Genomic DNA, 11,207 nt, shown 5'->3' on the forward strand with positions numbered 1-11,207 from the left:
TTTAAAGGTTAGTTTTTTTGTTTACTTGATTTGTCATATTCTAACAGCTGAATGTTGAAGTCTCCAATCACACTATATGGCAGACCTTTGATATATGAGAAATTCCAAAGCACATACTGAAAGACCATATGATTTTCATCCATAAATGCAGAGAAAGTATAACTGAAAATGTCCTCCTTTACACCCTTGATGGGGTTAATCATAAGTGAAGACTGACAAAATCGAGTTTTTATTAGTAGAGTCAATAAAAGCCTTTGGAAGAATGCAGCAAGGGGTTATTAATTCTGCCTGGTGAAGGCTTCACTAAGAAGGTGGTATTTGATGTGGGCTTAAAAGATGAATATGCTTTACTATGTAGAGAGGACATGTGCAAAGGCAAAGAAATGTTAAATTATCCAGAAAACATGAAGTAGTCCAGTTTACTACTTTAGACCATGATAGGGAGTGACTGGAAATTCAGAGGGGTCAGAGTATGAGGGGTCTTTGTTGTACTTCATGATGGACCTATTTTGTATGGGGAAGCATTGAACTCTCAGACTGTAAATACGGATCTTCTCTCTTTGGGGCAGTGCTCTGGCTATCACTCCAGTACCCTGCTCACTTTCTGCCTCCAGAATTTCCTCTGAAGGTCCCTGTACATTTGGCCCACTAGGATCACCAGCCTGGCCACTCTTTGTAAATGTCTCTTGCTACCCTCACAATCCATGATTAAGTCTTACTGATTAGTTCCTTTGATGATCACTTCATACAAAGTTAATGTGACGTCCAGAGTGAGGAGCAAAACTTTAGAGTATCAGAGTATCAAAAAAGTATTCAGGGAGGGAGGAAGAGAGATAGGGAGAGCAAGAGATTGCATTGTGGCATAGAGGCTGAGGGTGAAGAGAAAAGATATGGGGGGAATGAATTTTCAAGAAAGAGCATGCAGTTGATGCTAATAAGAAAGCAAAGGCTTACACTGGAATACTTTGTTTTTGTTTTTGTTTTACTCTTTTAGGTATAGCCTCATTCCCATGTGTGCCCTTGAAATTCTTTTCTGAAAAAAATCTGCCATAGTTTGCTCTTCCTGGACAACCCAAAGAGGTGAGGAAAATTCAAATCCAATTTCCTCTTTTATTCAGTTACCTTTTGCTTACCTCTTATGAGGTTTTGACCCATTCAATTAGACCTGTGACTCCTACCATGGCTTCTCCCAATCTGATAGGGTCCCAAATCAGATCAGCCACTTTCTCTGTATTACCATATCAAGGGGTTTTTGAGCCCTTATCTTGTAGACCAGCATTTGCAAGATTGTATTTAGAGAAACACTAAATGTTCCATGGAATGGTAATAGGTGTTATTTGAAACAAGGGTTCCACTGTCAGGTAAGTTTGGGAAATACTAAATACTCCCTCTTGGATAGTCACAATGCCCATTAGTGTAGTGAAGATTCTGAAAATATTTCAGTAAATACATCTATTTAGCTTTGCTTAATCCAGCATCTCCTACAGTTATTTAACCACATAATCATTTTTTTCTATGCAATATTTATTAACATCCATGGAACATTAATGGTACCCAGAACATAATTCAGGAAGCACTGTAGGAGAAAAAAAAAAAAAGGATTTCAAAGCAGAGGACTAACAAGTCAGGTTTAAGCATTAGTAAGAGCACTCTGGCACCAGTGTGATGAATGGATGATTAGAAAGGACTCTAGAAGAAGCGGCAATTGTCTAGAAATTTTGGTGAGGGCTTTGACTAGGTTGTGACAGTGTAGAAGGGAAGAAGACACAATGGATTAATATTAAGGTGGTAAAATTAACAGGATTTGGTGATAAGATGCGAGATTGGGAGGGGGAAGATGTTTCATCTGCTCTTGGTTATGTTGATGTTAAAGTGTTTGTTAGAGATTGATAAATTGAATATATTGGTTTTGAGGGTAATTACTTATAAGAGAAATATGGGTTAGAAATGAGTATTTCAGACTGAAACAGTATAAAGTGAGAATAGGTGGGACCCCAACAAAACTGAATATTTAAGAAGTATGAAATAAGAAAAGTAAAAAAAGCTAATCTAAACCCAAGGCACCTGGGTGGTTCAGTCGTTAAGCGTCTGCCTTCAGTTCAGGTCATGATCCTGGGGTCCTGGGATTGAGCCCCGCATCAGGCTTCCTGCTCAGCGGGAGGCCTGCTTCTCTTTCTCCCTCTCCCTCTCCCCTTGCTTGTTTTCCTTCTATCACTGTGTCTCTCTGTCAAATAAATAAATAAAGTCTTTTAAAAAATAAAATAAAATAAAATTTCCCCCCTTTTCACTTTATTGAGATAGAACTGATGTTTAACATTGTGTGAGTTCAAGGTATGTGATTTGATATACATATATATTGCAAAATGACTACAATACAAGGTTAGTTAAAATATCCATCACTTCACATAATTACAATTTTTTGTGGTGAGAACACCTAAGATCTACTTTCTTAGCGATTTTCAAGTATATAATACATCATTGTTAATTGTAGTCATCATATGGTACATTAGATCCACAGAAATTATTCATATTATAACTAGAAATTTGTACCCATTGGCATTGGCCAACATTGCCCCATTTCCCCTATCCCCTAGGCCCTGGCAATCACCATTCTATACACTGTTTTTATAAATTTGACCTTTTTTTTTTCTTTTAGATTTCACATGTAAGTGAGATCATACAGTTCCTGTCTTTCTTTGTCCAACTTATTTCACTTAGCATAATGCTCTCAAGGTCCATCCGTGTTGTTGCAGATGGCAAGATTTCCTTCTTTTTAATAGGATGAATATTATTCCATTATATTCCGCATCTTATTTATTCATTCATCTTCAGTGGACACTTGGGCTGTTTCAATGTCTTTGCTATTGTGAATGATGCTGCAAAGAATATGGAGGTGCAAATATCTCTTTGAAATAATGATTTCATTTCCTACAGATACCCACATATGGGATTGCTGGATCACATGATAGTTCTATTTTCAATTTTTTGAGGAACTTCCATCTGTTTTCCATAGTGGCTGTACCAATTTACATTACCACCGGTAGCGCATGAGGATTTGTTTTACTCCATGTAAATGTTTGCCAACATTTATCTTTTGTCTTTTTGATAGTAGTAATTCTAACAGTTATGAGGTTATATCTCATTGTGGTTTTAAGTTTCATTTCCTTCATGATTAGTGATGTTGAGCATCTTTTTTATGTACCTATTGGCCATTTGGATGTCTTCTTTGGAAAAATGTCTATTTAAGTCCTCTGCCCACTTTAAAATTGGATTATTTGTTTTTTGGCTATTGAGTTGAATGATTTTTTAAATGGCCTATTAACTCTTGTTCCCTTGCTACATTTTTTTTTTTTACTATAGTTGACACATAATATTATGTTAGTTTCAGGTGTACTACCTTTGTTGTGTTATTAAATGTGACTTTTGTTGGTTGCCTTGTGAAGGAAGAGACAGCTGTGTTTTTATTTATTCTTTTAAAATTCTCGGAATACAGCTTTAAGAAAATCTTTTAAGCAGGACTTAGTAAGACTTTAAAATATAGATATAAAGTGGATTTCCCATCATAGACTTGGGATGGTAGCAAAAACCTTGGGGTTGTGGTGCAGAGCATCCTGAGGACAAAGTGACTTAAGTGAAATGCCTCTGCCAACTGAAAAGTAATCCTGAGTAAGTTGCCCATGATTTATCTGAAAGGTATGCTTGTAGGCTTGCAACACTTGTTAGTGTTGTGGAGAGGAGGGAAGCCTTTATATTTGGAGACTCCAGATTACCACACAAAAATCTGTACATGAATGCTTGTAGCAGTGTTATCCATGCAGTCCAAAAGTGGAAACAACCCGAAAGTCCTTCAACTGGTTGACTGGATGACAACTGTTGTGTATATGTGCAATGGGATATTTTTCAGCCATAAAAAGAATGAAGTAGGGATACACGCCACAACATGGATGAGCCTTGAAAACATGAAGCTAAGAGAAATAAGCCAGTCCTAAAAAACCCATGTAGTCTCTGATTCCATTTATATGAAATGTCCAAAAATGGCAAAACCACAGAAATGGAAAGTTGATTAGTGTTTGCTGGGAGAGATGAAGGAATGGGGAGTGACCGCTAATGTGTATTGGCTTTCTTATTTGGAGTGCTGAACAATGTTCTAAAACTAGTGGTAGTGGTTGCACAACTCTGTGAATATACTAAGTACTACTGAATTTTACGCTTTAAACAGGTTAAACTTACGGAATGCAAAAAAATCCCAATTAAAATATGCATTATGACTGACTAGCAACAACAACCACCAGAGTGGGGGCTACTTGGGCTGTTTGGCTGTCATTTGAGTCCTTCGAGACCTGGGGGTTAGGCTTAGGAAGGAAGCATGTGCGTGCTTAGCATGCCCATGGCTGGACCTGAGGGGCCTCAGGATGCTCCCTTTCGTGGAATGACTGAGTGAAGCTCCCTGGGACAGCAACTATGAGGGCTTTGGACAAGGAAAGAATTCTTAATGTCCTCCCCTACTACACATAGCCTTCCCTTATCTCCTTTTCTCCTCCTCTTGGTTAGCAGTAAATGAGTTTCCTCTCCAAGGCACACTTTTTTGGGCATGCAAGCTCATTCAGTCACAGGAAAAGCAGCTTTTGGGTCTCTGAGCAGCCATACTGGGTCTTGTGCTGGTCAAAGAGTTTGCACAGGGCATCCATATAGAGTGCATGGTATTTGTCCACCACTTCCTGGCTTGGTTTTTCAATTTTGGGCACCAGCAAAGGCTCCCCAACTGGAGATGGGAAGAGAGAAGGAGCAAGTTTTAGATCTTCTCTTCCTTTAACCTCCTTCTTCCCTGGGCCGGATCCACTCACTTGCCAAGTCCACTCCCAGATTCTCCCTCTCTGCTTCCCTTTTCTTTGGTGGGGGTGGGATGGGGAGGGTTGAGGTTGAGGTTAGGAAAGAGCTGAGGTGGTCTTGGGGCTGAAAGCAGCACTTACCTACAGTGACAATAGGCAGCGAGTAAGGCAGAAGCCCACTGGTGCCTGGGTAGAAGCCTCTTCCATAAAAGACGCAGAAATAGAAACCAAAGATTCTGCGGAAGCAGCTCTGGAACTTGTACATCCAGCTGTCCTTATGGAATTGCACCTGGTCATATACCTCAGTTTCTCCAAATGTGAAGGTCGGGACCAGATGAGCCCTGAAGGAAAACCCTGATTTATTTTTCAAACATGGGCTAGACTGAGAACCACTCAGGAAGAACATTTGCTCCTGGCCAGGGTCCCAGCTACATAAAATCCCTGAAACATAAAGGATTTCTTCTTGCACCAAACAGGGCTCCCATATTGACTCTCTCTCATCTTGAAATGTTCAAGTCCGGTGAGAATGCTGTCTCTGGTCCAGGATCACAAGGGTGAGATATGGGGGTGGAGGGAAGGAAGAGGGTTTTGGGCAGAGATCCCCAGAGACCTGTATCATGTTAAGAAAAGTTTCCAGAAAGTGTCATGCAGGGAAATATCTGACTCTGTTTCTACTAGTAGGAAGCATAGAGATGACAATAATATCACACAGACACATATGTGGGGGATGATATGCCCATCCCCCACAGGAAATATGAATAAAGTATTCTGTCCTTTGAGAGTACAGAAGAGAAAATTTGTGTTCCTCTCGGGCCATAGGTAGAGAATCAGGCTCCTGAAGTCCTCTTGTGAGAGGAGAGTACAGAGGGCATGGCCTCTCTTATACAAATATTTATGAGTTACTAGGCATCTCTCTGCATTCTGATATATGTTGCCTTCTTGGATCCTTACAGCAGAGACAGTACAGGGCACAGTAGGGGGTGGTGGTATTTTCTTTATCTTACAGATCCACAAGCCCAGGTTCTGAGAGGGAAAGTTCACTGGGCAGTCGGTGATTGGCATGACCTGGGCTAGAACACAGGATTCCTTCCTCCCTGCTCAGAACTCTCTCCCCTACATTAGGTTCCAAACTGATAAACCGGCCACTCAGGCAAGGTCCTTGGATTAACTACTTTTCTCTGAGTTTGTAATAAGACAATTACCTCTGTGTTCAGTGGCCCGGCCTCCTGACATCTTGGTGCACCCCACAGCTCCCATCTTGGCACCTGCTCTTTACCTCCTACCTTTACCCCTCAGTTAGAGTGGGTAATGATTATCTACCACTTATTGTGTGCCAGACATATTTGTTGTTTTATTTAAACCCCACAATGACCCTATGGAGGAGGTACAATTATTAGAGCCGCATTATGAAAAGGAAAACCCCAAGACTCAGAATGGTTAAGTAATCTGTCTCAGAACACACAGTAAGTTATGGAACCAGGGTTTCAAATCAGGGTCCCTGACTTCAGATTCTGTGCACATACTCACCATACTGTACAACCTGCCCCTTGCATTTACATTAACAAACAGATACAGATATTGATATTGCTAGAGATGATGTGGGCATCATCTGTATATATTTGGGAGCCCTAGCCAAGCCCCATGATAATGAATCTGGGCTTCTGGTTTGGCTTTCCAAGAACTGGTCTGGCTAGTTTAGAAGGAGTGGATGACAGTAAACCTTTTAAAAACGCTATGGTCATCTCCCTTGTGCGCTAGTAAGTTCCAAGAGGGCAAGACTCATGTCTGAGTCATTTTGATATCATGTAACAGGTGATGCTGCTCAGAGAAGGCCATGCCCCCTGCCCTGGGAGGAACACTCACCCATGCTGGAGGGCTGTGCGCACAAACCCCTTGCGCTTCTGGAGGATGAGGGTGGTAGTGTTGGGCACACTTTGAAGGGCCTCTCCCACCCCTCCTACCACGATGCCCACAAGGTTGCCAGTGCCGTGGCTTAGCAGGTAGTCAATTGCTGGCTGACTCACGGAGCATACACCTAAGAGATCAAGGAGCAGAAAGAGAAGCAATATAAGGAGGGGTGTAAATGGCTGAGAGAGAACACCCCCTGCTCTACTCCCCATTGGCCTGTCTATACACCCTGTGTTCCTGTAAGTCTCGAAAGGAAAATCAATGAGATGGGGACAAGGGTGGGGAGAAAAGGGCAAACCCAACATGTTTCACTTGGAGGCAATATCTCCACTTCATAGGAAGCACTAGGTTGAAACTATAGTGGGAAGATTTCCAGTGGAATAACCAGAAGGACTTTCTGAATCTCAACTATAATCTTACTCTTTTCTTTTCCTCTGTTGCCCCTAAATAGCAAAAGCTATTCTTTACTGAGCATATACTCTGTGGCAGACACTATAGCGAATGCTTTCCTTGCATGCTCTCCTTTAACTCTCACACCAAATCTGAAGTTGGTCTGTTATCGTCAGCCTCACCTTACAGATGAGGAAAGTGAGATAGGTAGCTTGCTCAAGACCACACAGTAGGTGGCAGAGCTGGGACTCAAACCCAAACAGCTTAGCTCCAGAACATAGGCTTTTAACTACTATGCTCTGATGGGAATGGGTGAGAGGTGGTTGAGAGGTGGGGATGAGCCTTAAAAAGGCGTGTCTCCCAGCAGAAAAAAATGGGTCAGAAGCTCCAGTAAGTATGCTCCGAAGTACCTTTGGCCATGAGGTACTCCCTGACAAAGGGGATCTTGAAGAACCAGGACAGTGTGGCCAGGTGGGGAGTGATGCCTGGAAAGATCTTTGAGAAGCCTGTGGCTTCAGTGCAGAAGTTGCAGAAGGCTCCAAAGGTCAAGAGACCATGAGGGTGAACCCCCATGAGGTAGTTGTGCTCCGGCGACAAGTCTTTAGTCTTCTGGATCTGCAGTCATGGAGAGAAGTGCCAGATGTGGTGGAATGAGATCACATGAAGAAACAAGGCTGAAGATGTTTCAGGGATCAGGGTGTTCTCTAAAGCAGAGCTGACCTTCCTTCCTTTCTTCCTTCCTTCCTTCCTTCTTTCCAAGATTTTATGTATTTATTGGACAGAGAGAGACAATGCAAGCAGGGGGAGTGGGAGAGGAAGAAGCAGACTTACCATGGAGCAGGGAGCCGACACAGGTCTCAATCCCAGGACCCTAGGGTCATGACCAGACTGAGCCACCTAGGTGCCCCTAAAGCAGAGCTTTTCAACTGCTAGGCCATGAGGGCGTTTCAGGGGGCCAAGATATGGGTTTCCTCAGCCCCTGGAAAACTGAGGAGAATCCGGGCCAGCTAGAACTGCTGGACCTCTTCCTCATGGCTGGCTGCAAGTAGTTTTGGCCATTTGGCTCAGTGCGCCTTACGCATGGTATCGGCAAGCTCTGGTCTAAAATTGGGGCATTGTTAGTTGGCTACTCCAGAGAATGCTCTGAGGATCAGCATAGCAGTACAATTCTACATTGTCTTCCTGTTATTTTCTCCTCCCAAACCCCTTCCAGTTTCTGCCTGAGTGTCTGCCATTGGACTTGAAAACCCTGCCAAAATATCACCACATCTGTGAAGCTTTTCCTTACCCCTCCTCTGAACTACTTGTGTACTCATACCAAACTATAAATACATACTTGTCTGTCCTTCTCATTAGATGGGAGCACCTTGCTGACAGATAACATCCTACTCACTTCTCTGTACCTCTAACATGTGGTAGAGTAGGCTTTCAATCAATGTCTGTTAAACTGAACTGTATTTGCGTTTCTGTCTGTGTCATCTGGTAGGTCATGCTAAAGGCATCCAAAGTATGCTGGCAGAGCAGCGAGTCCCCAGCTGCAATGTCAGGTTTTGCAGTATGTCAAGGCTGCACTGAGACTTCTCTGGTAGTCTTGTTTTCCTTATGGACAACCCTAGTTATTTGGCATAAATGCCTAATATCTTGGGAACTGTGGAGGATGCTGGGAAAGAGACACTTACCGTAATGGGAAAATAGTCCCTGATGTGGGTCCAGGCACACCAGTTCCTTACCCAGGCTGAACGCCTGCCTCCTGAGACAGAAATATCAGTGGGGGATGGTGTCTGTGTGTGGCAGCCCCATCCCTCCCACTCTCTCGGGGCTTTCTTAACAGCATGGAGGGACCATAGCTCTGCTAGAGAGGTAGAAAAGGAAGAGATCCCAAGACAGTCCTGGCTGGCCCAGGTCCTGTGACTCTGAGAACTTGGATGAGAGGCCTGTGGCATGGTGAGTGGGATTCCCTGGTCATAGGTTAAGCTGGAACATTCTTAGGCCATGTTCTCTCTAGGTCTGTGGGTCTTACCTTGCTCTGGAGTCTTCCAATCCAGGAAAAGCCAGGTAAAGTAAAGCACTGGCAGTGGCCACAAGGATGTAAACAGCAAGGAAATGAATAATGGCTGCAAGATCCAAACTGATGAGGGAGCAGGTCAGGTCAGAATTGTGCTGCCAACAGAACTTGCCCAGGTACACCCCCCTTAAGAGCCCTCCAAACTACTCAAGGGTCTGGTCATGGCCTTCTGTACAGTTCAGCTCCTGCCCGTCCAGCATCCATGTCCGCTTGTCCTTCAAATATTTCCTTTATCATCTGCCATACAGCAGCCCTATTTCTAATTCCCCATCATCGCTGTCCACTCACCATCCCTCTACTCCTGCTCCCTGCCTGCCACCAGCACAAGCAGGCAGGCGAGTGGCAGGTAGAGGGAGAAGCAGGCTCCCCGCTGAGCAGAGAGCCTGGGTTAGGGCTCCATCCCAGGACCTTGGGATCTTGACCTGAGCCGAAGACAGACACTTACAGACTGATCCACCCAGGTACCCCCCGCCCCATTTACCATTCTTATCTTCTTGCTCATTCACCATTCCTTTCATTATCACTATCTCCCTACATGGTACCACCCCACCCCCTCCCAGAACGGAAAACTCTATGGTTTAAACACAGGCTGTACTTCTCCAAGTCCGTAATTCTAATGCTTCTTCTGCCCCACTCCTGATGCTTCCTTATGCTTATGGGTGTATCATGCCTATTCCTTGGGCCTCATTTCCCCTTTCCAGATTGTGAGGGTTAAGAAATGGCTGAAATTAGCCAGATCTATTCATATCCATCATGACCCCGTTCTACTCCTCTTTCTGTTCTCACCACCACTTGTGGCTCTATCTCTTCCTTCTCCAGGACACTGGTAAGACTCAAGACTCCTTGACTTTACTCTGTAATACCATCTGAGATGATCAAAAGTTAGACATGAGACTTCCCATGAGCATGAAATTCCCCCAGATCTGGCCCTGGCCTCTGACTTTGGCTTCTTGCCGTGCACTGTAGGATCGGTACTCACATATGGCAAGGTAGCTCAAGGGCCATTGCAGAAGTATCAGACTCTGGAAGTGCGTAGGCTGCTTGAAACAAGGCATGTTGCTCAGGAGCCCAGGGAAGACAAAGATCCCAGAACACTCTTCCAAACAATGGTGCCACCAGCCTCTTGAAGCTTGCTGGATAGTGAGTGTATATGGTCAGGAGGATTTTCACGTGCCCTTTTCCTTCTTTGTCCTGCCCCACACCTACAACCCACTGCAAGAGGCAGGCTTTGGAGTACCAAGGACTGCCCTATCAGGTGTGAGCCCTGGGCCCTGGCCATTTGCCATTTGACTCTTTCCTGAGATTATTAAGACATCAGGATGAAGAAAGGTAAGAAGGACTGCCATCTAGTCCTAGGAACTCAAAGAGCGAAAGAAGGGAAATACCTTTCACAGGCCACTCTCTGAGACTACAGGGGTTGTGATCTCAAGGAGGTGGCTAGTGGGGAGGACGCTCTGGGGGGTTTGTGGGGTGGGGGAGGACCTAAGATTAGCTTTTTGTTGAGACTATTGCCCTCAGACAGTCTGGCTTGGGATGTCCCCCTCTTTTAACGAGCTACTACAAAAATTTCCAAATACACACAAAACTAGGCAATGCGACAAATTTTTATCTTTCTGTTTATCTTTTTTGTTCGTCTTCAATAATTACTAATATTTTGCTATACTTGTTCCATATATTGCCCCGATTTTTTTTCTTGGAGTATCTTAGAGCAATTCTAAGATACATGTCATTTCACCCCTAAATACTTCACTGTACATACAAAAATAGGAATGTTTTCTTCCAAAGTGATGCCACTATTACCCTTAACAAATTTTGTAATTCTTGAATAATACCTCATATCTAGTCCCCATTCAAATGTCTTTTTACAGTTGGTTGATTTGAATCAGGATCCAAAGTAGGATTACTGATTGTATTTGAAAGTTATGACCCTTAATTCTCTCTTTCTTTAATTTTTTTTGGACTTTTTTAAAAAAAAATTTATTTTTTATAAACATATATTTTTATCCCCAGGGGTA

At 43.3% G+C, this 11,207-nt stretch overlaps 1 protein-coding gene across 1 annotated transcript; it reads right to left on the reverse strand.

Moving 5' to 3' along the window:
• Positions 1 to 4,607: 4,607 nt before the first annotated feature.
• AWAT1 (acyl-CoA wax alcohol acyltransferase 1) lies at positions 4,608 to 10,247 on the reverse strand. The gene is made up of 7 exons (XM_059385568.1): positions 10,172 to 10,247; positions 9,148 to 9,255; positions 8,807 to 8,877; positions 7,538 to 7,742; positions 6,693 to 6,864; positions 4,971 to 5,170; positions 4,608 to 4,762 (listed from the first exon to the last, which is right to left on the reverse strand). Exons 1-7 carry the CDS (start codon positions 10,245 to 10,247, stop codon positions 4,608 to 4,610), a joined length of 987 nt encoding a protein of 328 aa, XP_059241551.1.
• Between the last annotated feature and the right edge of the window lie 960 nt (positions 10,248 to 11,207).

Source organism: Mustela nigripes, chromosome X, assembly GCF_022355385.1.
Source record: "Mustela nigripes isolate SB6536 chromosome X, MUSNIG.SB6536, whole genome shotgun sequence".
NCBI classification, from domain to species: domain Eukaryota; kingdom Metazoa; phylum Chordata; class Mammalia; order Carnivora; family Mustelidae; genus Mustela; species Mustela nigripes.

What these genes read in the sequence shown, in the direction of transcription:
- AWAT1 (XM_059385568.1), bottom strand. Translation starts at nt 10,247, where the DNA reads ATGCCTTGTTTCAAGCAGCCTACGCACTTCCAGAGTCTGATACTTCTG. An exon ending in TTGGAAGACTCCAGAGCAAG is followed by an intron (nt 8,878 to 9,147) that starts GTAAGACCCACA and finishes TTTCTGTCTCAG; the next exon opens with GAGGCAGGCGTTCAGCCTGG. An exon ending in CGCACAGCCCTCCAGCATGG is followed by an intron (nt 5,171 to 6,692) that starts GTGAGTGTTCCT and finishes GTTTTCCTTCAG; the next exon opens with GGCTCATCTGGTCCCGACCT.